The 27,151-nt window shown below is 38.2% G+C and overlaps 2 protein-coding genes across 4 annotated transcripts in view; both read left to right on the top strand.

Moving 5' to 3' along the window:
• Positions 1–17,472, top strand: part of SLC24A4 (solute carrier family 24 member 4) — an 86,405-nt gene extending 68,933 nt beyond the window's left edge. Inside the window, exons 13-17 of the mRNA XM_066188692.1 lie at positions 8,474–8,640; positions 10,070–10,184; positions 11,824–11,936; positions 12,552–12,617; positions 14,187–17,472. Coding sequence (XP_066044789.1) covers positions 8,474–8,640; positions 10,070–10,184; positions 11,824–11,936; positions 12,552–12,617; positions 14,187–14,339 — 614 coding nt within the window. The 3' untranslated portion in view covers positions 14,340–17,472. The remainder of the gene's footprint in view (positions 1–8,473; positions 8,641–10,069; positions 10,185–11,823; positions 11,937–12,551; positions 12,618–14,186) is intronic.
• Positions 17,473–24,166: 6,694 nt separating this feature from the next.
• The window catches only part of RIN3 (Ras and Rab interactor 3), a 74,497-nt gene continuing 71,512 nt past the window's right edge, over positions 24,167–27,151 (top strand). For all 3 annotated transcript variants that reach the window (XR_010721934.1, XR_010721935.1, XM_066188693.1), the window contains exon 1: positions 24,167–24,520. Coding sequence is in view for 1 of the 3 variants with exons in the window: in XM_066188693.1 (XP_066044790.1) it covers positions 24,474–24,520 (47 nt within the window). In the remaining 2 variants the exon portion in view is untranslated. The remainder of the gene's footprint in view (positions 24,521–27,151) is intronic.

Raw genomic sequence — 27,151 nt, forward strand, 5'->3', positions numbered from 1 at the left:
CATTCATGAGATAGTGATAAAAATATTTTTATTGTATGGTGAATGAACAGGATCCAAATCAGCAACATGTTTATGCACATGAGCATGTTAATGATAAGAGGAGTAGTAATAATAATAGTAATAATAATAATAATAATAATAATAATAATAGCAACAGAAGTTAATGAACAACTTCTAAAAGGAAAAAAAGTCTCCCCAAACCATCTAAACATCATCAAATTCTAGAATCATTAAGGTTGGAAAAAAACCTCTGACATTATTGAGTGCAGCTGTTAACCCAAGGCTGCCTTGTCCAACGCTAAACTTTGTTACTGAGCACCACATCTGTGCTGCTTTGCGTGCTGCCAGAGACAGTGATTCCACTGCTTCCATGGGCACTCTGTTCCAAACCTTGACCACCCTGGCATGTGTTGGCAAAGAAGACTTTTAAACTGAGATTTTTTTAACAAGTTTTTGGATACAAGTTTTGATTAGGTTAGGCGATCATGAATTTCTTCTTATGTTCCAGGCAGCTTTTTTATGAATAAAACATCGGTAAATTTCAGATTAGAGCTTCTCAAGTGTGTGACATTCACAATAGACAAAATGCTTTGAACTAAAAAGGGAGTTATTAGTTATGTCTCTGGTCTTCTTTAAGTGCATTTTTTCTGCATTTTTGAGAAAGTCTTTAGAGATAAAGGGAGGTTTAACAGGCCAGAGTGGAACCACTGGTGATTCAGTTCATACTGAATGGAGCAACAGTTCAACATGAGCTCAAGAGAGTCATGTGAAAGTGAGCAAGTGATTGTATAAAATCCTCATCATTACCTTCAGGTATTTCACTCCTGTTGTCTGGAGTTGGTTATCCATTGGTTGGATTCTCATTGCTCCACTCATGTATTCTGACCAAGAATTCTTTCATTATGCTTTCAAAAGAACCACTTTAATAAGTTTGGTGAAAATGTGAGGACCCAGCATCATGCTTTGTTGTTGTTTACATACTGTGGCACAATCAGTAGCCTAAAAAAATCCTGACATTTAAAACTGGCTTCAGGGGAAAGGTAATTTGCAGGCAGTTTCCAAGAATCCCCTCTGGTTTTCTTTGATATATTTTCAGTACAGGAATAAGGCACATACAATTTCTAAAGATCCGAAGTTCGTGTGTTTTTTCAGTACTGTAAAGTGTTCTATGAAGAATAGGCTTTCAGTTTTCAATAGGACTTTCCAATTCAACTTGTGTCCTAGGTAAAAAATCTGTTCTTGTATTTTAGGAGCTGCAACTGCAATGACTGTGAGTTGGCCCAACCCCTTTCTTTGTGCCGTTTTGTAGTCACATTTTTTAGCCTAATTTGGGATTTGACTTTCTTCCTTCAAATTGCATATTCTACATACTTTTGCAAGAACAAGTTTGGGTTTTTCTGAAACAGAAGTTGATGTAAGTGAAGCATAAAGTTTCATCTCTGAGTGATTCACAGTTATTATTTGTCATCTCAAAATGCGTCTTTTGCATTTTGTTCTTTTTTTATCCTCTGTCAACAGGAGTGCTCAGCAATAAGTGTAGGGCTTTAGCAGGCAGAAATAGAGAATATAGTTGTTGCATGAAAACAGTCTCAAACTCTTTCAGGATATATCCCTTTTGTCAAACATCCAGAGAGATTCATTCCTGGGTGAGGGTGTGGTTCAGGCCCATCCTGAAAAAGGAGACAACATACAGTTTTTATGGAAACTAAACATTTTATCATTCAAACAGCCTTTGCCTTTGGTTTCTGTGTGGGAAAAACACATTCTCTTTAAAAGAGGTATTTCTTTCTTGATGTAACCTTTAGACGATGATGATTATCTCCCAAGAGAAAGGCTCATTTGAAGCTTTACAATTTGATTACTCGACAGTTGTTTGAAAACAAGTATTAAACTTTAAAAAAACACAGATCAGAATAAAATAGGACAAAACTGGGCAGGCATATGTTGACAACAAAATGGTGTGTTAAAGCCCTTGCATAGGTCAGTGGTCTTTTAGAGCCCAGACTCAGAAAAGCACTTCTGTGCAGCTCTTAATGGATGCTTAAATCCCTTCCATTGTCACATGTTCAGCACCCTTTAAAATACTCTGTGATCTCAGCTCGTGATCATTTCACAGGAATGAAGAACTACTTCTCTTACAGAATTGGAGCATGGATGCTTTATATAAGTCATGATGGTGTTAGCTAAAACAGGAATAATAATTCCTAGAGCTAAAATGAGATGGCAATAAAGGAGATTAGCAATCCTATCCATTTTTGTTTGGATCCAAAATATAAAGATAACATGTAGGATAGAAGCAAAAAAAAAAAATAACAGTGTCTACTAAAAACATTTAAAATGTTTGTACTTGGTCAAAACAAATGTTTATCTCAATATTCTGACTCCAGCCATAATTTTATGAAGAAGCCTGGGGAAGAATGAGACAGGACAAGTTAATGTTCAGCTGTTTTCACCTCAAGGAACTTCCTGGACTGGATGTAAAATTTTGATCTAAAGTTCCTTGGCGTGTTTCTTCTTCATTAACCTAGTGTTAATGTCTAATTGTCATTGAATCTTCGCAAACATTTAACACCCACAACATCCTTTGGGAAGGAGCTTCGTGATTTTGTGAAGAACCTTTTACTTACTTTGAACCTGGCTCCTACTTGCTTCACTTAATGTCTTCCTTTATTGGGAAGACAGTGGACGAGGCAAAGCCAGTGTACCTCACTTGAACACTCAGGATGCTGTGGCTCTTTTTAAGACAGCAAGGTTAAAAGATATGAAATAAACCAGGCCAAAATCCAGCCAAGCCTTACAAGATATGGGGAGTACCTATGCTCAGTGACATCTTATTTTTGTTGAATGTTGGCTTGTGTAAACCTGTTCTAACTCTGAGAGTAAAGTTTGTTTCTGTGTACTGGAGCAAATTCTTTTTTATAGACCAGTTTTTGCTGTACCAAAAATGTCTGTTTAAGAAAAAATTATTGGCATAAATCCAAATGTTCGAAGTGTGGTAAAAGCACAGGCTGAAAATAGAAGTCTGAGTTGCTTTGGACAGATTTCACAGTCTGGAATTTGGAACTTGTATTCTGGAAAATGAAACTTCCGAGAAGAGTATCAGTAGGTTGAAAAATAGTCTGGTTTGGATGAGGATGAGAAGTAGAACCTTGGTATTTTCCAATAGAGAAAAAAAAAAAAAAGAGTTTCCAAAGGTCTTTTGCAGGAGACCTGCAATAAAAATATTTTAATATGTCTGCTGCCCACTTGGAAGGATGATAAAGACTGAACCTCTTTCCATACTGTTTTCCACACTGCATAGCCTTTTTCTAGTGTGCTCATACAGAGAATCTCTTGCCTCCATGATTTGTAGGGTAATTGGCAGAGCTGAAGTCAATAAGAATTTTCCAAGAAGTTGGAGAGCCAGCTGCTGTGTTAATTTTTCTAATGAAAAGTTGAAAGCTATTTTCTAACTTTTTATTTAGTATTTTGCAACAGACATTTTTCAGTGGAAAATAATTCTGATGGAAAATCCACAATAGATCTAGTTTGTTGGATCTGTTTCAGTTGTTTCTATATTGAGTACCAGACTTGGGAGAAAAATTTGGATTTCTCTGTTGTGTTTTAGATACTGCACATGACTAGAAATCAGTTAAATTTTCAGATAGTCTGACTTAGATTGAAGTTTTCCAATCAGTCTGAACTGTGATGAACAGCATTTTGTAACAGAAATTTACTTGCTCTGTGGGTTATTACAAAGCTCCTAGTGTAGAGGCATATGTGTTACTTTTACACATTTTCGGGTTGACAATTGAATTGATATTGATGATAATATGTGGGTGTAAATTCATCTTTGTAAATACAAAGCTTAATTAGAACCAAGGGGACAGGTGTTTGGAAAATCATTTTTAATTGGAGAAAAAACAAGTTGGGTTTTTTTTTGTTTGATTGGTTGAATTTTGTCCTTCCCAAATGAAAAATGATAGAGGTATTTATAAAGATTTAAAAAAGGATTAAAAAAATTTTAAAATATTAAATGAAGCGTGAAAAAAGTTTGCAGCAATAATCTTTTTAGGTGAGCCTGGATGTGCCTCATTTTTACTCTTAAGTTTACCATCAGCAAAAAAAGCCCCTGGAAAAATAGCGACCTATAGCAAAATTCAGAAAGCCTTTCTCATTTCAATTAGAGAATACTTTTCCCAGTTTTCAAGTTACCTTAAGTAAGACATTTACATGAATTCACAAACATACAGTTTTGAAGCTCCTGTGTACCAATTAGATTCATGCCTTTCAGGGATGTTATAATTTTTTTTATGAATTATAAAAATTTATAAAAGTCAGCTAGTCATTGCTTTGTGTAAGGAGATGCTTCTTTCATTTGGGAAGGTTTAGGCATGTTCTGAAGTAACAAATGAACGGAGCTGAGATCTGTGCTTGGCTGACATGCTTTTAGAGGGAAAACTAAAGGGAAAAGCTATCATATTTAACTAGCTACAATAACTTAGATGTGGTTCCTGATGGTGTAGTTACAGACTTCATTCTCTTTAAACTTTAAGAAGTGTTTTCTCTGCAGGTTATTTACTAGGACATGTGGGCTGTCTTCACTATGTACCTTTGGAAGTTCTGTTTCAGACAGAACTAGCTGCTCAGTTCTAGCTTGGTCCCCTGGACAAAATGCCCATTATTACTTGGAGCGCTTTTAATTTTGTGCCACTGGTGCAGCTTTATATCAAGGGAATGTTCCTGGTGTGATACAAGGCTGCTCCATGTTGCAGTCCAAAATAGAGTAAATCAATAAGTGGGGTCAATCAGTACATTTATTTCAAGAGTACACTTCTGATCTAAAGGTAAACACAAATGCCGTTTCACACTTTCATATTGAGCTCCTCTCAGCTCTCTGTGAGTGTTGCAAATAGGACTCTACTTTTTCTGTAAGAAGTGCTTTCTTTAGCGTCTTGAGGAAATACTTGTTTCTTCTCAGTGCTGTGATGTGTGTTGCTTAGTTCACCAGACACGATCTAATGTAAAAGTAATTATTGTGAGTATAACATCTGGAAAGATGACTAGCCCAGGAATGTATTGAAAATTAGCAGAGCTCTTTGTTGTAGGGCTGCCACTTCATTTTCAGAAACATTGTAATCAAGCTCTTTTGTAATGATACTTCTCTGAAATACTTGGCGTGCTTGGCTTCCAAATACCTGTGGAAACAGAAAAAATGGATGTATGAAGCAGTGAAAACAACTCATTGCAAAAAAACCCCTCATCATCTTGTTTTATAGCAGAGTGATGTGAACAGAATGTAGACCAGCGTTGCTTTCTGTAATAAAGCAATATTCTTTCATTATTGTTGGGAGGTGCAGAATACACCTTTCCTCAGTTCTGTGAGTTGCTGCAGGAGCCTTTAAACCCAGGTTTCACAGGAGTGGGTGGTAACACTCTTAAAACAACTGTGCTGGGGTCTTGTGATGGGACAGAACAGCTGTGTATTGAGTAATGGCCTAAATGGGAATGCTTATTTTCTTCCTTGCGGGTGTACTAGGGAGCTACTCAACAGTTGTAAAACAATTTGTCATGGACTATAAGCATACTTTAACATACTTCACTTCATCTTTACCATTAAATCTTTTAAATTATTGTTTTAGAGTGGGTGGTCAAACCCAAAACAACAGAACAGCAAAAGAAGTACTTTCAAAAGAACTAAAAAAATACATTTTTCATCTTCTAGCTGTGTATTCATAGTGCATTCACCTAAGCTAGGTGAAATGAATAAAGTCATTATTTCCTGAGGAAATAAAGTCTCACTTTATTGAGGTTGCTGCTAAATGTTCTTAAAGTCTTAAAAAACTGCCAGGTTACAGCATGAGAGTAGACGTTTGTGCCACACAGGTTCCATGAATAGCAGGAGTTGAATAAAAAGGCCTGAGGTAAAACCAAGGCCAGATATACTTTATATAAAAGTTTATAAAAGCTAGAAAACCAAAACACAAAAGAGAAGCCAATGTAGAATGTGTCGAGTAAGCTCCTTTGGCCATGCTGGTTCTGAACTGTTCCAGGCTAATTGCAAACGGCCTCTTGGCTTCTCTTGTTAACCCAGCAAAGCCCAGAATTACACACTGCTGTTCCCCAAAGTCTCAAGCCTAGCTGCCATGTAATGAATGCAAATGTCACTCCCACAAACTGTCTAGCTAAGCAGTTTCAACTCAAGACGTTGTGTGGGTAAAACATCACCACTAATAGAGCCAGGAATTTAAATCTGACACATATCCATTCAAACTCAGCAAAGATAATGGAAAGGCAAGTCCTCCTCCACTAGTACTTAGGTTTTCCTGGAAGTGAACAAACATAGCTGTGCCAGTGGTAAGGCACTATGCATTCTCAGTTAAGCATTTCTTTGAGTAATTCAGGATCTAAACAGGATCCCAGACAAGATACATATTCCCCAGCAGAGGCTTTATTTGTTCTTAAGGCAATTTTGTTTCTTTTATATGTGTTACTGGAAAGAGAAATGGGACTGCCTATGTGTAGCAGTACCAAAGGCAGTCAGATTACATCCACACAGATCAGAATTGGATCCATAATTTTTTCAATTAGTCATCCACTGACCCTGCATTTGGAATTACATGCTGAGGATATTACTGGCCTGGGCCATGCTGACTTATTGGACTATGAACCAAGCTTAGAAGCTTGAGTACACAGAGTACAAATTAACTATCTAGGAGTCTTTAAGTAAGCCAAACTGTAACAAATTGAGCAGGAGGAGGTATAAATTGCCATAGGATATTTTGTAGAATATTTACAGCCTTGTTAACAATTAAAGAGAGAAGTGAGCCAAGAAGTGTCATTTTCTGGACAGAACAGGTAACAGATAACTGTTTTAAAAAGCATCTGTGCAGAAGTATATGTAAGCAGAGAGAAAAAGGTCTTTCCTGTAAAATTTGTAATGGATCCTCAGTGATATGTAAAAGTCTAGAATTAGAAATGACCCTGGGACACTTCAGTAGTTTTATGCACTAGAAGTTCCACAGCCACAAACTAAAAATGGGAATAAAGAGCAAAGCTTCGTCCAAGATTTCCTAGTGAGTTGATGACATCTCAAAATTCAGAAGGAAATCTCAAGTTAGAAAGTTGTTTCATAACTCAAGCAAGAAAATTTAGTTCTAGAATATATACAAAAGTAAATGAATAAAGACTTACATTTGGACTCAACACGTTAAATTAGACTAGTAAGTAACCTCATAAATGATAAAAGTATTACTAATTTTTAAATGTTAAATATTAAATTTCATTGGATCCTGGTGCACATTGGCCCAGAGGACTGTGTTCAATCCAATTAAAATCCCTAACAAAAATTCCTGTTAAACACATCTTAAATCCCAGAGTCTTTGGTGAAAGAAAATTACTGGTGAAATTGATAGGAGATGGTTAGTAACTGTTCTTTATAATGTAGCTAAATAACTTCACTGGAAGATATACCTGATAATTTCCTTCAGTGTGATCAATGATTTTACTCAACACAGCTTATTTTAGTAGATCCCAAGCATAACATTATGAGTTAATGATGGAAACCCCTATTTAGTTCTAGTGTAAGTCTAACACAATGCAAAGAAAGCCCAAGCCAAAATGGCCACAATGTTGATTGTGATACTCCCACTTAGCCTGATAGACAAATTTGTCATTCTACTTGAAGGATGCCTCCTGAACCGTATAAATAGTGCCCCATTTACTTATGGTCTAGTTACAAAATAATTCTGTTTTATGTATTGAGATTACATTTGCAATACTGTAAATTTTAAACAAATGACGAAGGTATTCACCGGTCTTCAGCCATGACAGTTCTTGGGTATTTTGATTTTGGAGAGCTGTACAAGGGAAGTCACCACCTTGTTTCCTTTTCCAGAAGTTTTCTTTTACTAGCCCAAGGTGGTTTTGTATGCAGATGGAGAGACTTTACAAATCTAAATCTTCTAAGTATCAGTTTATTTAAACTTCTGCCCAAGTTTGAACAATGAGGCATGTGAAAAATATTCGCCATGTTTATAGGTTGGGTCTTGTGCTTCTGTTTACTGTTGCTGCATAAAATGTACAAGTTATTTTCACCACTTGGATTTTGATTAAGGTGAGAGGGTGGGGTTTTTTGGTTGGTTGGTTTTGTTGTTGGGGGTTTTTTTAAATTCTGGATTTGTAGTAATACATTTGAAAGATCAACAAACCTGACTTAATTTTGGTTTTAATATCAGTCGTGATTTTAAATCATTGTAATTCTTCCATGGATTTTCATAGCTCTTGGGAGGCTTAACTATAAGAAGATTCTGAATGAGTATGCAGAACTTGGCTGAAAGTGACGAGGCCAAGTATAGCTGAAAAGTACTCTGGAAAATGAGCTGACATGCACAATTGTAAACATCCTTCTGGGATCATATGTTCTGCTCAGAGGTGTAACTGAGCCTGGGATAGTGATGGGAAAGCTAAACTGTTTCTTTCCTTTGTCCTGCAGATGGAAAAATGAATAAAATTAAATGGCTTTTGACATGGCCATTGATATTTGTGCTGTTTGCCACAATTCCAAACTGCAGCAAACCACGCTGGGAGAAGTGCTTTATGCTGACATTCATCTTGTCCACTCTCTGGATTGCCTTGTTCTCCTACTTCATGGTGTGGATGGTAGGTGTATGTAGCAGGACTTCATACTGAGTGAAACGTGCATCTCAAAGTCTGTAAAAATCTTCTGTGCATTTGTTAAAGAAAGGCATATAATTGTAGTGCAGTCTCTTCAGCTCATACAATAATTATTATAATTTTAGATTTGCTGTCTTTTTTCTGCAGAAATAATTGAGCCTTTACTGTATAGGGCATGATACAGTACAGAAAGGTAGCAGAGAACATTTCTACTTTCATCAAATGCCTCTCAGACATTTGAAAACTGCTTTATGTTTCTTCTCATGAAAGATTGTGTTTTCTATACACTTTTTGCAACTTTCTATATAATTTTTGCATTGTAAAGCAATCCTCTAACATAGACTGTGTCTAAGAATTCCATTTGCCAGCCAAAGCCACACATTTGTATCATATTATATGTCCTTTGGAAGGTCATGCTCTGTACCTTGGTTCCATGTGTAGATATTCCCTTCACAACTGAGAGAGGTACTCATTAAGGCTGCAGCCCATAGTACTTTAAGAGGCAGCGGGACCATAGTACTTTGTTACCAGTCTCAGCATGAGAATCATGCCGACTTCTATTCCTGGGTGTCTGCTTGCCCCTGAAGATAAGATTTGTCAGTGAGTTCCTAAAATGCACCTTTTCTTTAGTGAAGGGTCCAATTTTCCTCATGTGATAGCCTGGCAAACTGTTTCAAGAAAACAATACATAGCCTAGAAGACTTCCATCCTTAGCAGCCTCAGCAGGGAAACAGCTGTCTGTCCCTGATTCAGTCTTCTCACTCTCACAAGCCTGTTTCCTTTTCAGCTGCCTTTTCTTGGTATTTTTTCAGCCCTCTTTGGTTGTTCCAGCCAAATAGAGTTCCCTGTCCTTTCTAAGAGCTCTGCTGCAGTCTTCAGTGATTCCCTAAGCTCTTTTCATGCTGCATCTGGAATATCAGGGGACAGTATAACCAGACATGCTCCCTTCATGATTATATGAGAAGACATGCAAGAAACTAGTTCCTTCTTTATGTGTTAGGTTATAATAAGTTCTTTATAGCTCTGCCACTATATTACTAAACAATCTTGGCTGCAGTCCTTTTGAGAATAGAACCAGTGAGAATCTGCTATTTGTGGAAACCAAAAATCCCTAAACCCACAGATTGGATTGTATCTTCTTAAAACAGCAGTATGTCAGTTAGAACAACAAGAAATGGATATTTTGTTTGTCCATAGAATGTTGAATAATAAGACCCAAAGTCTTTTTCCTTCACACAGGGTTGGTTTTAGATTGGTTATTCCAACCAAGTATTTAATTTGCAGAATTGGATAAGTGTTCTGAGTCTGTTCCTGTTTCCACACCAGAAATCAAAGTTAAGAGTATACCACAACTGTATTGGAATGAGGAGACTTTCCAAATATGATAAGTTTATCTACCTTCCTCTTTGTTCAGGTGACTGTGATTGGATACACCCTTGGGATACCAGATGTGATCATGGGAATTACTTTCCTGGCTGCAGGAACAAGCGTCCCAGACTGCATGGCCAGCTTAATAGTAGCAAGACAAGGTACTGTGTTTGCTGAAGCATAACTGCAATCTTACCTATATGCTCTGTGATTTGCTTCCTCCATACACACAAATTGTCAATGCAATTTTATAATTTTATTTTAATCTTTACTGTTTCAGCACCTCATTAAAAGCCAAAACAGTTTGCTAATTAATGTGAACCAAAAAATTATCTTTTATTTATTGGGATGGGGCATTCTAGCATTCTAGAAGGTAATTCAACCTCAGATGTCCCATGCATGGTATGTATCAGTCAGGGTAAAAAGACAGAAGTCATAGGCAAAACTAAAATATCAGCTAGTAAAAACTACATTGAAGAATATATGCTGACCAGCACTTCTCCATGTAAAACTTGTACTGATTTCTAAAAGAGCTCTCAAATCCAAGGAAGTGAAGTGGTTTGAGAGGATCTGGCAGAAGTGTTGTTGCTCCAAGCAGCATTCTCATTCAAATGCAGACCTCTTTCCCACTGGAACATATGAATAGCTGCTCTGGAAGGAGTTTTGGGTTACTGATGTCTACATCCTCCTCAGCTGTCCATTTAAAATTGTCAAAGGCTTTCTCATTCATCTTTAAATTTTGTTTAAGTTTCTTTATGTTTCTTTTTTTTATTTGTAAAATGCTGGTAGCAACATCCCTTCCTGTTGTTGAAAAACGTTAGAGCTGACTGTGATCCTCTGTACAGCAGTAGAATAAGAAAAACGTGTAATTTTATTCTTTTCCACTATTTCAATTCCCATAGCCTTTTTCTAATCAGATAATGACATCTCCAGCACACATCATTGGGCAAACAACAAGGGCTTCGCAGTGATAAATTAAGTACTCAAAAGCCCCACCTTTGTAATTTGAGACAGGAGTAGTGTAGTTTAATGTTACTTGCTTGAAAAGTGTTATATATTTAAAATATATGATTTTCCATGTTGCATTATTTGTTGTGTGCAGAATATTCTCACAAAAACAGTACCACAAAGTCTTCAGAATTATTATGGAACAACCTTCCTACTAAAAATACTGCAAAGATTGTTTGCTCTGAAAGTTAAGGTGAGCACTAGATTGACAAAAAGGAGCCCAATGCCCTTAAAGACAGTACAGGGACTCTCCACTGCTTGAATTCAAGAGAGTTGTTCACTGGCAGAATGCAGGCAGATATAGATGGACACTGGCATAATTTGGATCCAAAACATTACCTTTCAGCAGTAAGTGAACACTGGAAAGGAAGGAACTGAAAAGGAACTCTGACATAAATGGGACATGTCCCAAAAATAATTTCAGAGTAAACGGAGTGGAGATAGACACTACCATACTGTAAATACATGATCTTCAGGTTCCCTGTGGGTGAAGATTACCTAGAACAAGAGTTTGACGTAAGCCTCAGGTGCTGCATGGATACCACACACCCTGTAAAGTCTTTGCAAGACACAAGGAAGATGTAGTTGGAGTGAGCAATTTTTGCACGTTTTTTTCGGAAGTCAGGCCGATGTTACGGAAATTGTCTCCCTACCTCAGGTACTCTGGCCAGTTCAAGGGGGGTTGGATCAATGCAAATCATTCCCCTTTGGTTTCCTTCAGTACACAGAGTAATGGCCATATACTTTGATTTTATCAAAGAGTTGTTTTTTTGTTTTTTTTTTTCTCTGCAGGCCTTGGTGACATGGCAGTATCCAATACAGTAGGGAGCAATGTCTTTGACATTCTGGTGGGACTTGGTGTTCCATGGGGTTTGCAGACCATGGCAATCGATTATGGATCAACTGTATGTATACTTGGCAAATCTTTAATTTGCACTTCTTACTCTGTTTTTTTAAAAATCCTAAAGAGAAAGCATGCAAATAGAATGCAAATAGAACAAATTTAAAACCAACCTGTTGATCATGTTATTAGTTGCTAAATAAGATGTTATTTCTTTGCCAAGGAACCCAGTTAATGTAATTCTTCTTCCACAAGCTGCAATTAATTTCCAGATTGTCAACTAGAGTACATTACACTGTGTAGCAGAAAACTATTTCCATGGATGGTTCATGGCTCTATCATTTTTTTGCTGCACAACTTCCAGTAAATCTGTCTCCATGTACCTTAGCATTTTTGTCCCTAAGATCAGAATAACAGCTTATCTTTCTCTCTTCTGAGGATTTTTTACATAAAATCCATTATAAATACTCACTTCTTTTTTAATGGAGATGGGATTACTTTACATTTGGTTTGATTCCTTAATCTTCATTAGGACACATCTGTTACGGATTTGCATAGTTTAAAATATGTAAGGCGCTATTTAAAGCGGAAGGTGGACTTTAAATCAGTAAATTGATTTTTGATCTCCAAAGCACAGTTATATGGTCAGCATTTTAAAAGTCTTTTCTGATTTCCACAGGTTAAAATAAACAGCAAAGGATTGGTTTATTCAGTTGCACTTTTGCTAGGATCAGTGGCACTTACTGTAAGTATTAGACCATCTACAAGTATTTCAATTTGAAAATACTTATTAGGTATTTACATGTTACAGTAGGATAAACTAGAAATAGTTAGCATTGATTCTTGTGAAGTATCATTCTCCTGGTAATACCATGAGTTGAAGAGCTACTGTTGTCCTCAGTGAGGACTGAACTCTGGCATTTGGTGCAAGTGATGCTGGATATGTGTAGGTCCCGTGGATTTCAGTGTCAGTGTTAAAGCCGTGGAATCCAGTAGCAGTTCTGTGGTCCTGTGTCCACACCCTCAGCCCGTCTCTGTGCTGAGACAAGACCTGGTGTGCTTCATCACCCTTTGCCCTTGTCTCTGATTTCCCAAACCAGTCAAAATCAAGTGCTGTAGCCTAAACCCTTAATGAAGACTAGTCTGTGAGGACTGTGTACCCCAGGACTTGGAATAGACATGCTAAATGTCACTCAGCATTAAGACACCCTTGTAACACATGACTTCTCAAGGTGAAACAATAACTCTATTTGTAAAGTCAATTTTGCTGGTACTTAAGGTCTGATCCTGCTTAACCCCCAGGGAACGCTCTGTAGGAAGAATCAAATCAGATATAAGGAATCAAAAAGGTATAAAAATATCCACTTATACTAACGTCTTTCACTGATTGCCTGTGGAGGCTTTGTAGAGGAGATGGTCACCACTGGAGATGTCACACGGTTGCATGGCTAAGTCTTAAAAAGCTTCACATCACCTGTGCATGACTTAAGTGATAGAATGACCAGGGCTGTTCACTCTGATACTAACTTCCTAATGTATCTGATCTATAAGGTGTGTGAGAACGTGTTCTTTTCATTTCTTATCTCCAGCCTGCCACACTGCACAGTGCCTGTGAAACAGCACAGGTGTTCTGTAGACATTTGTATCTGATGTTGCTGCATGCATATTGTTAATCATCACTTTGGGAAAAAATGGGAGGATTATGCAGAGGTGTTACTGTGCTAGCCCTTCTTGCTATTCTGAAGAGAGTCTTCGTAGCAGAAGCCAGATCAGCTGAGTTTGAGGCATCTATTACTGTCTCATTTGTTCTGCTGAGTACCCTGATTTGCACAGACCCCCTCCCACAGCAAACTCAGTGGAAAGTTTTGAGCAAAATAAATAATAATTCAGAGGCACTGAACACCACGGAAAATAGATGCCTTCATGAGAACTTTGTTGCTTTGCTACCTGTACCTTGTAACCCTTTAGTTCCGGAGTTCAGCAAATAAGCAAGGAGAGCACCTCTTGAGAAGCTGTTGAAGGAATGAGCAGGTGCTGGTGTACTACTAGGACATCAAGGATTTGCAGGGGAACACTTGAGGGAGGGACATTAATTTAGTTTAGTTCATTGAATATTTTGTGAAGCAGTCAACAGACAACTGAGACTCAGGACAGAGTCAACATATGTTGCCTTTCTGGTCTATAAAATACTGAGAATATATTTTTGTCTTCCTGCAAGACCTCTAATTCAAAAGACTCTCATTTTTAGTTTATAATGGTTGTTTTCAAAAGTCTGCTTCAGAACTTAATTAACTGACACTCTGTTTGCTTGCAGGTGTTTGGAATCCATGTAAATAAGTGGAAACTTGACAGGAAGTTAGGCATCTACGTGTTGCTTCTTTATGCTATTTTCCTGTGTTTATCTATAATGATAGAGTTCAATGTCTTCACCTTTGTCAACTTCCCTATGTGCCGAGAAGAACTTTAAACTACAACAAGGAGAGAGACTGAAATTCTTCTGATTACACATGCTGTAAATGACAGGAGGCATTTCACATCTCTACCTTCTTTCCATCAGTAATTTGAGTGTCATTCCTGCTTAATCAGCTAACGAGCACTTTTACTTAAATGGAAGGAAAACATACCTTTCTTTTAACATGTTAGCTGAAGGCAACCAAAGCATTTTCCTCATCTTTGGATATTGCTGCTCAGTCATAAAGCTTCATGGATCTTATGCAGAACTCTAAAAGGACCCATTCCTGGGCATTCTGTTGTGGTTTTCATTCTCCTTTTGCAGACAATCAACCACCACCAAGGTTAGCAAGAGGATGGGAGAAAAATCTTTATAGTTCTTTTGGTTTTGACATTTACTTTCCATGGAAGGATAAGAGGCAATTTGAGAACCTTTCTTGGCTCAGTCAGAATATTTAAACTACAGGACCAGAAGGTCCAAGACACATATCATGGCATGCACTGTTGAGGATCATTTCCCCCTTCAAGTGCTCTGCTTATAGAGAAACTACACTGACAGTTTTTGATGGCAGTGTTGGATATTTATCACTCTGTTCGATGGACAATGTGGCAGAGAAAGAAGAGGAAATGGTTGTATGTTGTATCACTTGTGATGATGCACACTAGAAGTCAGAGTAACTGCATACTGAAGAAGAGAATTTACATGCAGAAATTCATACTTGAAATATATGTTTTAATGTTAATGAGGAATGCTGTATACATAGATATAAACTGACATTTGTGGAATATTACACCACAAGAAAAACTTTACATTGGCCATTGTAAGCCCATTGTGTAAATTTAGAAGAAACTAAAGAAATAAAATATAACTGGGTGCTCAGTAACTATCAGTTATTGTTATCATATGGGAGTTGTAGCTGAACATAAGCCAGACTTTCTGACAACAAAACCCACCCTGATTATGATTTGGTTTGATTCAGTTTGATTGGTGGGAGGAAGAAGCTTATTTCATCAGTCAAGAAGTTGGTGTATTCTTCACCATTTTTTCTTATTCCCAGAAGCTTAATGAAGATGAATGTCTGACATGGAGCAGTGCAGGTTAGAATCACCCCGACAAAAGCAAGTCTGTCAAGAGAATATGGTCCTTGATTTGATTGCATGCAAGTTTTGAAGCATGATATACTTCTTTTTAACCCCATGTAGAAACCAAGTTTTGATATCCTTTCCACCAGCATAAATCTGATATAATGAATTACTCTGGATTTAATTGACAGCAAGATCCAGCCCAGAGTATTAAAATAGCGGGTAACATTCCACATTTTACCACTGATATAATTGTAAATCACTGAGACAGCATATTTTGAATTGCTACTAAACTTTAAAAATATTTTGAAGCTGTATGTGAATGATCACGTAAAGTTTCTAAAGAAGCACAGTTACCTTTATACATAGATTTTTTTAAATTTTTTAATGTTTATAAGCCAAACCAAACCTATCAACTAACAGTTGATGTGTTTTTAAATATATTAATATTTTCCATTAAGACTATATATTAAAAATCGTGTCAATGAGAATATACTATAAAAACTTAGCAAATAAGCACTTACTCAGAAAGTTCCTTCTTTTGACATATATGAAAAACACTTATGTTTAGCCAGCTGATGCGCAGAATACTGTTTACACCAGGCAATGAGTTTACAATTAAAACTATTTTAAAAATTATTTTAGGGTAAATTAAAGAGTGTATGCTGCTGCTGGTGTATTTTTTAAGAATTGGGTCCTAAAGAGAAAAAGAGCAACACATTTGTTATTTGCTTTACATTTTGTTACAAATGTCAGTAGTAGTATCCATTTAGGGTTTCTTACCTTAATTAAATAGTTATGTTGTTAAACTAAGAACTAAAGATGGACACAAATGCAGCATTACTAAAATGCTTTATTGAATAGGCATGAATGGCAGTAAACACATTTTATATCGTGTATGCCAATGACCCCATTTCCAGGCATTCACAACATTTTTGCTGCAGTATAAAGCTGAGGAGATGGAATTCATGCTCATCTTTGAGTCTTCTGTTGCAGAAAGGCTGTGAAAATGCAGCATACTGCTGCATCACTGTAGGAATATCCCTCTCTAGTCTTACTCTCTACCCTGCTGTCTTTCAGGAGGATGGTTTACTGCTGAAAATCTGGTGGTGGCTTAGATATGAGACTGAAAGGAGCAGAGAGAGAGGCTGAGTAAATGTTTTTTTCCCATATTCTGTTTTTGTAGTCTTGGAGAACTGTCTCCAAGCAAACATTTGTTCTCCTGTGCACAGTTCAGGCAGCTCCTTATATAATAGAAGAGTAGTTCCAAAGTCTGGTTTTGAATGCGTAGTGATCAGCTGCATTGACGGGGATGAGGGCATCAAAGTTTATGGTGCCAGATCTAGAAAATAGTACTGTACCTTTGTATTTCTGAGCCAGGCAACTTTAGAAGAGTATGGGCACCACTTTTTTCCATAGCAGCTGACTCTGAGCCCAAATGTGCATGAATTTTGTTTGCTAATTCCGTAAGCCCTTCACACATCATTTAAAATTACTCTGCCTAATCTGAATATCACCTGCTCCAGAAAACCAGTGTTGTGTTTTAGTAAGAAACAGTCTCAGAATCCAGAACAGCCCTTAAAATCTGTGGCTAGTTCCTGCCGTCTACAGCTCTCCCTGTCTCACCTTAGGACAATTTATGTCGAATTCTAATGCTGCATTTCATGGGGTGTTCTCATCTGCGTCTACTGCTATGAGACAAGTATCATGCCGTGCTTATCATTATAAATAACATTTGTAGGATTCTCCTTTGACACCACCACATGACCAAGGATGTATTGTTTGCCAAAGAATAATGAGATGCTGTGTTAGGGCTTTGGTGACACATAATCATATGAAGTACTTTAGGAAGCTCCTCAGTAGTCCTTGTCCATATGCTAAAATAAATAGTTGTACACTGAGCCGTGCAGGTAAACTGAATGGTCCAAGAAAGATCTGATTGGCATATTGTTGTGTTGCAGATAAACCCACATCAGAATGTATCAGTAATTCAGGAGGCTGTTGCTGAGTAATAACAGACTAGTGCCTTTCACATGTATACAAAAAAAAAAAAAAAAAACAACAAACCAAAAACAAACAAACAAACAAAAAACCACCACCGAAAAAAAATTAGCTTGTCTGGTCAGGAAACCATTAAAAATTTTGCCATTTTCTAGTCAAGAAAAGGAGTGATTTGTGCTTGGCTCTCCACTGTTAGCACAGTTCTATACTGCAGCTGTTCAGATTGTATCTCTAAAATTTTGTAGCCATTTTGTTTCATTAACCACTGCAAAAGTTAGCTGGCTGAGTTTGGAATGTATGTCACAATGTTCCGTAAGTTAATGTTCAGCTCAAGAGTGAAAAGAAAGCTGGTAGATGTGAGAGAGAAAACTGTTAGTGTGATCTGAAATTTGCCAGCATACTAACACTGAAAAGTAGCACAACTCAGAAAAAGATATCCCATATCCAGCAAAGCTTAACTTCCATAGGTTTAATTCCACTTTAAAGCTAAGCATCTATCCAAGTGCCTTGCTGGATTGTGTCCTAAGAAGACAGCAGAGCATGGTATCTGGGTTTGTTATCATACTCAGCTCTTTCCATGTTCTATTGGTTTTGTAGTCTAGAGATTTCACTTTCTCAAATTAAAAGGTTTAACCAGAATCTGTGGACTTCTGCTCTGCTGATACCACTTTGGATTTCCACTCTTGTAAATAAGGAACACATTTCTTGTCTCAGACTTCTCAGCTGTGCATCCGCCCTTGTGTATGAGCAGGATCTAAACTGAGTTACAGCTGGCTAAGGAGGGCTTTTAGCAGCTCTTTTGTGCCGCTCCAGGGGAACCCGTGGAGTGTAATCCTGTCTGTAGCGAGGAACTGGCAGTGTTTCCATTGAGTTCAGCAGTGTTTGATTGCATTTATTTACCATAACAATTGTACTGCATTGTCAAGTATTGCTTGAGTGAAGATTTCAAGCTCAGGATCTGCATGTCTAAGTCTAAGAAGCTGCAGATATGATTATCTTAATGTCTCTTTGATGGTCTAAGGGCTTCTCTCTGGGTTGAAGTCTAGCCTAGAAGAGCACCTTAAGTCTTCCCAACAGGTACAGCATAGTCAACCATCTTTCTCCTGGCTCAGTCATTGGCGTGCCAATTTTTTTTTTTTTTATATGCTTGCTGCAGCTGTAACAAGCAAAGTTAGCTTCTGGTTTTAGATTATATTTGTTAACTTTCTGTCAACATGTAAACGAATGGCAAAGGTCTTTACTAACCTAATACTTAGCAATTTTAGAGAAGATTCTATTCTGTCTTTGGTTTCCCTTGTGACTCTGCTTTGATTACACTTGTTTCTATTACGTTTGCTGTAGTTGCACAAATGCCTCATGAGTTTTGTTGTCTTCCTATCTTTGACTTCTTGCAATTGTAATGGCATTTACTTGTGTCTCACTGTTAGTTGCTTTTGGTAGAGTTCTTTAAGCTGTAGAAATACTGTCTGATTATTCATGCCAAGGAAGGATCAGACATTATGTAATATGAAACAGACACTAAAATAATTCTGATAGCCAGGTGAAACCAAAGAATCTTCCTAATTGAAGTACCTTGGAGCATAATGTTCTGTCATTGCAAGCCTCAGATCTCTGTGTTATTTGTGTTCAAACACTCAGAAGAAAATCTCTACAGCTCATGCATTTTCTGCACAATTTTCTTTCTATTTCCATGAGTCTGAATGTCACATTTGTCATTTTATTGGATGGTGAGATTTATGTGATTGTTACACAGGTAAATGACAGTGTTTAGTTCCAGCAATTCTTTACCAAACCCGTTATCAACCCCTTGAACCATTTGGAAAAGTCTGTATGCAAGTGATCCCACTGAAGAAGAGAATGCCATTCAACTGCTGTGTGCATTCCAGTTTCTGACCTACCATGTACATGTTTAAAAGCCTCCTTTTGAATAATTTGAGCATACACTTTCCTCACATTTCCCCACATGTGAGGTCCTGATGGTTTCTCCCCAGAGAAGTCTGTGAAATCCTGTACATGCCCCCCCTGACACATGAGATGTGTGTGGCTGCTTCTCCACAGGCCAGGATGTGTAGTGATTGTGGCAATTTGTTCATCACGTGGTTCTGCTTGCTACCATACAGTGCACTGTCTGAAAGAAATGAATAATTATGGGGAATTAACGCCATTTGGATATTTTCTTAGAAGAATTGCCGGTTGGAATTGAATCCTGTTTTTCTTTTTCACTTGCACAAAGAATGTAGGCGATCATTGCTGTCCTATCACTGAGATGGTCTTGATAAACTTGAACAACAAGTAAAAAGATTGTTTTATAGCACTAGGATGGTAACAAATTCCAAAGGTATCAGAATATATGAAAACCAGACATAAAATCTCTAGAAAGATGAATAACAACTGAGACGCTTCCTTTCAGAGGGTTTTTGCAGAAAGATTATGGCCTTTATTCATATACCAGTTTTGTATGCAAAGAAAACTTGTAAATCTGCTTCCCCAGCAACACCTGTGTTTCAAATGGCTGTTACTGCAGCAAAGTTACGACCAAATTCTTGCCTTCATGTTCTTGGGAGTGGTGCCAGTGTCCTGGTAGTTGACACAAATTAATGTCCTGGTGGTTGGCACAAATTAGTATCAGCAGAACTGAGCATAGAATTTGGCTCACGGTATCTCCTCCATTGCCAGAAATTCTTCGAAATCATTTATGGTCACTAAAATAACTTCTGAACCTTTTAAAAACCTGTGTTTCATACTTGCAGGCATTTGCAGTGCACCCTTCAGAGGTGCAATACCTCTTTAAATATTATGAAAACTTTCTAGAACTGCTTGCTTTGAAAAAGAAAGGGATGGGTTTGTAAACTGTAAATAACAGAAATCTCTCATGTTACTTATTTTTTCAATGACTGTGACCTTATGCACTGTGAATGCTCTGTGATATGGGGTCCATTGTACAGATAAATATGTCATGAAATCCAGATGGATTTAATGTGATAATTTGTTACAAAATGTTGGCATGATATTGGATTATTTTTGTTGTGAGAATTTTAAAAAATAGTTAACTCAGCATTTATAAAGATTATAGCAGTCAGTATTATAATGCACTATATAAAAATATGTACACTATCAATAAATTATTTAAACAAGAGTGTTTGCTCATTTTTTTTCTCAGATGATGTAGTAGGGTTTTTTCTCAGGAGATGTGAAATGTTCTCGTATATATTGTTGAAAATCTAAAATTTTGGGACCCAAATAGGACATGTACACCTTTTTGGTGAAATCTGGACCCTGCTGAACTGAGTGACAGAATACTCCCTAGAATTCTGTGTATTCTAGGGAGTATTGTCTGGAGCAAGCCAGTATTTGGAGTGAGTTAAGTGTATTGGCTTGATTTGCAACAATTCTGAAACACACAATTTGCTCTTTTGGGACTAGAAAACTCAGTTTGCTGAGAACACATTTTGCTGTACTGAGGCACTGATCCAGAAGCAATTCTGGCATCCTCAGAAAAAACCCTGATCAAGAGCATTTTGGTTGCTTCATCATGTGGTATATTGGTGTCCAGCAGGTTCACACTGAGTACTGCATGCTGATGAGAGGCTGGAAATAAGTTCCAAAGTCCACACAGTACTATTTTACTTCCCCAGTTCCCTAGGCTCTGGAGATACTCCTTCTTACCCTTGACTGTCCTTTTCCAGGATCCCTGTAGTCCACTTCAGTGTGTGGAGACTCCTTGTGGGAGTATATTGTATATAGTTGATGCTGGGCTTAGGAAAAGCTTAAAATGCAGTTCTTGGAAAAAGAGGAGCTGAGAGTTTATTTACTTCATCTCATGGCCTGGTGTATTGGCAGTTTCATTAGACAAGAGTCTTCTCATGAATACTCCTAGCCAGTTTGCCACCAGGAGATGCAAGTTAAAACAAAGCTTGATGATCTTTTTCTTAAGCACTGTGCATGAGACTGGAATCCCTACTGCTGTATAAACCTGGCATTAGTCACTGTGGGGTTTTTTGCGTCTAGAGAAAAGTCTTATGCAAGTGGACAAAAAGGATGCATTCTCTGCATTCTCTGAATTTTGCAAAAGATTTCATTCTTTAGTGAGTGCTAGGCTAAAATTTTCTAAGTTGGGAAAGGAAAAAGGTTCCTTCTTATACACAGAATTAATTTCTAAAAATCAGAATCTGAATGTGAAAAGTGCCTCTTCATTTAATCCTTCCATCCTTGACACGGTGACCCGTCATGATCTGTTATGTAATAGGCTCTATAAAAGGCACATAATCTATGGATTAGTGACACAATAGGCATGACAGTTCCTAAGGGCTTCTTTCACAGGCCATGTTATTGATGCAGCCTCTCCCTGCTGTACGGAAAGCAGAACTGTCGTGTAATCTGGGCATATTCTGAAAGCCCTTTTTTGTAGCTCAAGTGCTCATTGTACTTAATGGCCTCCCCCATAAGCCATTTTTAAACCTTTCCAACACAGCTGCATAAAACTACAAAAAAGGGCTGCAGGATGCTGTGGCTTAAGATGGAAAGGGTGATTCAGTCCTAGAAGAGACATAAATTCCTCTCATTTGACTTGAACTTATAACAGAGGAATGTCAATTTGAAGTAACTGGATATTATTTTGTCGTTTAGCTTTTGTGTAATTTTTTCTTTCCAGAGCCTGATTCTAGAACATGTTGTCACATACAAAGCCTATCAAATCTCTGGCTCAAAAAGACACCTAGTAAAGCTTGGACAAAATCTGTCTTCTTTTTCATATTTTGAATATTTTACAGAAATACTGAGTATTTTGCAGAAAATATGGGACTTTTTAAATTAAATTGGGTCAATATCTTTAACAAAACAAATTTCAAAACTTCAAATTTCTGAAACTTCATTCTTTACATTGGAAATAGTGTGAAAGATTTCATGCAAATCACATCAATCTGAGATAGCACCAAAATACTGGAATTTTGTATTCTGTATTTTTGCCATTTTTTTCCCTGGACCTTTTAAATAGTGTTGGTATTTTTTTTTTCTTCTTCCCTAAAAAAAATTATTGTGATTGTCTAACTCTGTTGTGTTCTGCATTTGCAAAGTCTTTGCCTAAGATGGCTGCCCATTTGTGTGAACAGTTTTCTCTGTGGGAGCAGGTCCATGCAAGGCAGCAGGACTTCACAGTTTTTTGTCTCAGCAAACCATTTTTTCCAGCAGAGCGAGGGCAAATGCTGAGTGGGCCTAGTCCCTGCTGAATTGCAGGAGAGGGAAGTGGAAACTGGGGTAGAGTTGAATTTGTGTGGTGGATGTAGGCGATTGTTCTCATGCCAATACCTGAGGTGGGTTTCAAAGGTGCCCAGATGGTGAACAAATCTAGAAGATACTTTTTTTCTTGGACCTCTGAGCCCAGAACCCACAGAAGGATTCAGAGCTGAGATCTGACAAGTGTGCAGTAGGGGATGAGTGAATCTCAGCCAACCAGTTTGTCTAAGAGGACTAAATTTTTCATTGAATGAGTTCGTCATTGCCTGAAAACGACTCCAGGAGTAGGAGCAAGGAGATCCTTAATATAGTAGAAAAGAGTGTTACAAGATACAGTAGCTGAAAATTTAAAATTAAATCAGGCAAAAAATCAGGCATGAATTTAAATATTATCAGCAACTAAGCACTAACATACCTTACTTAGAAGGGTGGTGAATTTTCCACCATGAAGTCTTTCAATAAGGCACTTTCTAAGATAATAGTTTCTAAGATAAATCCTTGTAAAAGCTAGAAGATAAATTTCCTAACACGAACTGAATTTACAGTTTCTATTAAAAAAAAAGGGAAAATTTTGTCCTGTGTTATGTCGAAGGTGTGACTTTGTGGTGGTGAAAGTCTCCCTGACCCTCTCCCTAGCTCAATGCCAGCAGAATTGGCTCTGTGTTCCACACTGAGGTCTGGATTCCCTCTTTACGGTACACTGACAGCTCCCTGGCATTTGCATTTCCACTGTGGACTGTGTGTCACTGTCAAGTTTTTAGAAGGCTGAGAAATTCCTTCTAAAGATAAAAAAGGCAAAAAAGTTACTTTCATCTCCCACTCCATTCCATGCGGTTGCTTTTCTCCACCTCTTCTTTCTACTTCTGCCTTATTTTTTTCCATGATGTATTCTCCTCACATCAAATATTTCTGGAGCAATGGGTCTGCCAAACAGGAGTGCCACCAGCGCTGTCTGACAGCACATCTGTCAGCCCCCAGCCTCCACAGCTGGTGTGTGTTTGCTTGGGTTTCCCACACAGCAAACCCTCGATCCCTTCAGTGACTGCAGGTCAAACGTGCACAGAGCCCGACGGGAGCTTCCCAGCATGGATAGCTGTTCCTTTGCCAGCAGTCACACAAGCTTGCCATTAGCTTTTGCTTTAACTGGGAATGTTTTTGTGAAGCTGTCCTCTGCCGGCGTTGGACGTTTCGTTTTCTCCGGTCCTGTGTAAATATAAAGGTTTCCAAGCTCCATCTGGTTCCAGTTACCCAAGCAGTAGAAATACACATGCTTCAGGAATTTGCAGACGGAGACTTACTGCTTTGCTGCCTTACAAAATCCTTTACAAAGTTCACTGTGCTCTGTTGCCTCCTGATATACCTGTAGTCTGTAAAATGATTTCCCCTGAAAGTTACTTAGGTTAGAGAAACAAACTAGTTGAAAGTCTCAGGCCCTTCTTTCTAATAAGGTTAACCTGCCTGCACTACTAAATATGGCTTAATAACACGCACACACACACACACACACACTCACACGCACACCCTTGACCACCAAAGACTGCCTCTTCCTGAAATCCCCCGTTCATATAAATACAGGAAGTGGAAATAAGAGAGGCTAAAATCGGATCTTCTTGGTAGTTTGCTTTCATTTCAGTGCTTGTTTAGTCTCTGCCCTCTGATACTACTGAACCTGAAGCTGGTTTTAAACATCTTCCCCCTCACGCCCTTGAAATACCATCTTCAGTACAAAACCTGAGTATGTGGAAGTTCTGCTCAGCAATGGGAAGGAATTGCTTTTCTGACCGAGGAACTCTCAAGCCACTGTGATACAGAAAGTGACTTAAAGTTTGCTGTAATGATGAAAACATCAGCAGGAGAGAAAGGAGCCAGGGATGACTCAGGGTAAGTCCTGAATCTTTAGTGACTGTTCGTTTTTAATAACTGTTGCTTTCCTTTTCCTACTTAACAAAGAGTTCTCGGCTGCATTTGTGAGCTGACTGCTGAGTTACTAGTTACACAGTCACAGTGGTGTGGCATAACTGTGTTGTAATTTACAGTATTTCCTTTAACTGACATCTTCCAGCTAAAAACCAAATGGCAATACCTTTATTTAGCTTGAACCCTAGCTATTTAAGGAAGAGGGTTGAATCCCAAGCTGCAGTTTGGGGCAAAGGACAGAAGAAGGGACTTCTTTGGTTTTGAAAACGTGACAAAGCTTTTCTGGAAGACTTGCTTTGTTTCTGCTGAAATGCAGAAGTGGATTAGGGCTCATCCCTGTGATGGTCACTTCAGTGCCTGCACACCAAGGTGTACACAAACCCTGTCCCCAGACTCCCAGGAGACTTTAAGTGTACTTTCTGTCAGGAAAAAAATACAGGCTTTCCTTGTTTCTGGCTGAAACACTGCACCTTGCAGGACCAAATCCCAGGAAAACAGCGGGAGAGAAAGTGGGTTTTGACACGGAGGACAGTCAGCAAGCTACTGGGATCCCAGGATAAGGCTGGAATCTTCCCAAGGAAGTCGTATCATAAAGCCCATGCTGAAGCTGGGCATTTCTGTTTCCTGTTGGAAACAAGCAGGGAAAATTGCATAGCTGCTGAAACAGCTGGTCACACGACTCCCCACTTGGAAAACCATAATAATACCAGATACCGAGACTTTTTCTTATCTGTCTAGCAACCTTAGCCTGTTTTCCGTGAATAAAAGCTCCCAGATATTTCTGTGATGGATCCAGTAGAAGCGGCTGTGTGGATAGGTGGATAGATATGGGATACTTGCATTTCCAGTTGCTAAGGGTGCTGAGCACACTCATTCAAAAAGGGGGAAAAAGGGGGAGAAATTGCTGCTGCCAGGCCGTTGTGTGATGGTTTTACCATAGCACTGCTCCCAAATACATGCATTGGGGGGGGGGGGGGTGGGGGGGGGGTGGAGGCAGCCTGCATTGCAGTTGTCACTGCTTTTGCCTTGTTCAATTGTTTGCATTAAGTGGAACAATGCCACTCCTGTTTCAAGATATAATTCCTCAGTTCCATGGAATGTTAAACACTGAGGGACAAAGATCGCACAGTTGTCAGAAATAAATGTAAGCATCCAATCCCTGTAGACTGGCAAGAGGAACATACGTACTATAAGGTAAACCAAAGAATTTGCACTTTGCAGATATTCCCTGCATTTGTGACAATTTAGATGTTAAGTATGATAAACTGGAAGATATATTCACTTGTCTCTTTCTGAGATGTCTGAAAGGAGCCACATGCTTGCAAACATTTGTTTTCTGTCTAGAGTTTCAGAAGAAAGTAAACAAGCCATACACCCTGGATTAGGACTATAAATCGATCCGTCCTCAAATTGGAGGAATATTGAAGCATCAATGGACACGCTGCTTGCATTCTTCATAGGTTTTTGAACATCTGAACAATTTGACAGAATGACTTTTTATTTCATTAACCGATTGTCTTTATTTTTAATCTGTCTCCCACTCATAAAAAAGAACTTGGGTATTTTAAAATCTATTTTAACTCTTTCTGTTTACATGCTATAATATTGCTGAAGATTCTCAAAATTATATTTCAGCATGCATACGTTGTGGCTTCCAACACATTACAGAATTAGAAACATTTCTAAATGGTGTTTAGCTGATTTCCTGTTATGGTTACACTGAATTAGGCGCAAGTTACGCAAAGTCTTTGGAGTTCATACTTTTCAAAAGAAGTGGTAACCTAAGGCAAGGTGTTGCTGGAGAACCTGGACCTGATTTTAAAATTCTGTGCACAAAAATTGCATGAGAAATTGCTGAGATTGTCCTTCTGTTCATCATAGTTTTAACATTAGTTAAAAGGGAAAGGTTACTCACATGCACAGAAACTATGGCAGTGCAAATTATCATGGAATTACCCTAGCAACTTGGAAACATCCATGCATTCATTCCTAGTAAGGACTAGGGTCTATTCTGCATGTAGTAAATCCATAAGCAAGTTTTGCCGATTTATAACTGTCAAATGTCAGAAAGACACTGGGGAGAAATCTGCCTCCAGAATTAGTAGCTACTCAGAGAGGAATGAGGGAGAAGTGCAGCTAGGGGCTGGATAGAAGTCAATGTAATCAAACTCTTCCAAAATGCTATGAAGAGAAGCAGGGAAATTTAACCATTAATTCTCACCTAGAGTCAGGAAAACTCCTAGGAACATTAATAAGTGGTGAGATCACAAAACATCTGGAGAAATGTGAGCTACTTGACCATGGTGACCATGGTTTCATGTAAAGATATATGCCTTCACTCCAACATCTGCCAAATGTGCGGAGGATATGATGAGTAGAGCAGGCAGGAGCTGAGACAGAGATGTTATGTGCAAATATTGAATCCATCTTTGAGAAAATGACTGTTTCAGATAGCTGGGATGGGTTACAGTGGGTCTCATTTCTGGGACACCAGATTACCTAATGAAATAATGATTGTGCATCTTTTGGTGACACTTCTTTTTTGGCATGAAACCCACATCACTGTTGACAGATTCCATGTGATGAATGCAGCCA

Source organism: Chamaea fasciata, unplaced genomic scaffold, assembly GCF_029207755.1.
Source record: "Chamaea fasciata isolate MVZ Bird 193981 ecotype frontalis unplaced genomic scaffold, bChaFas1.0.hap1 SCAF_7, whole genome shotgun sequence".
In the NCBI taxonomy this organism is placed as follows: domain Eukaryota; kingdom Metazoa; phylum Chordata; class Aves; order Passeriformes; family Sylviidae; genus Chamaea; species Chamaea fasciata.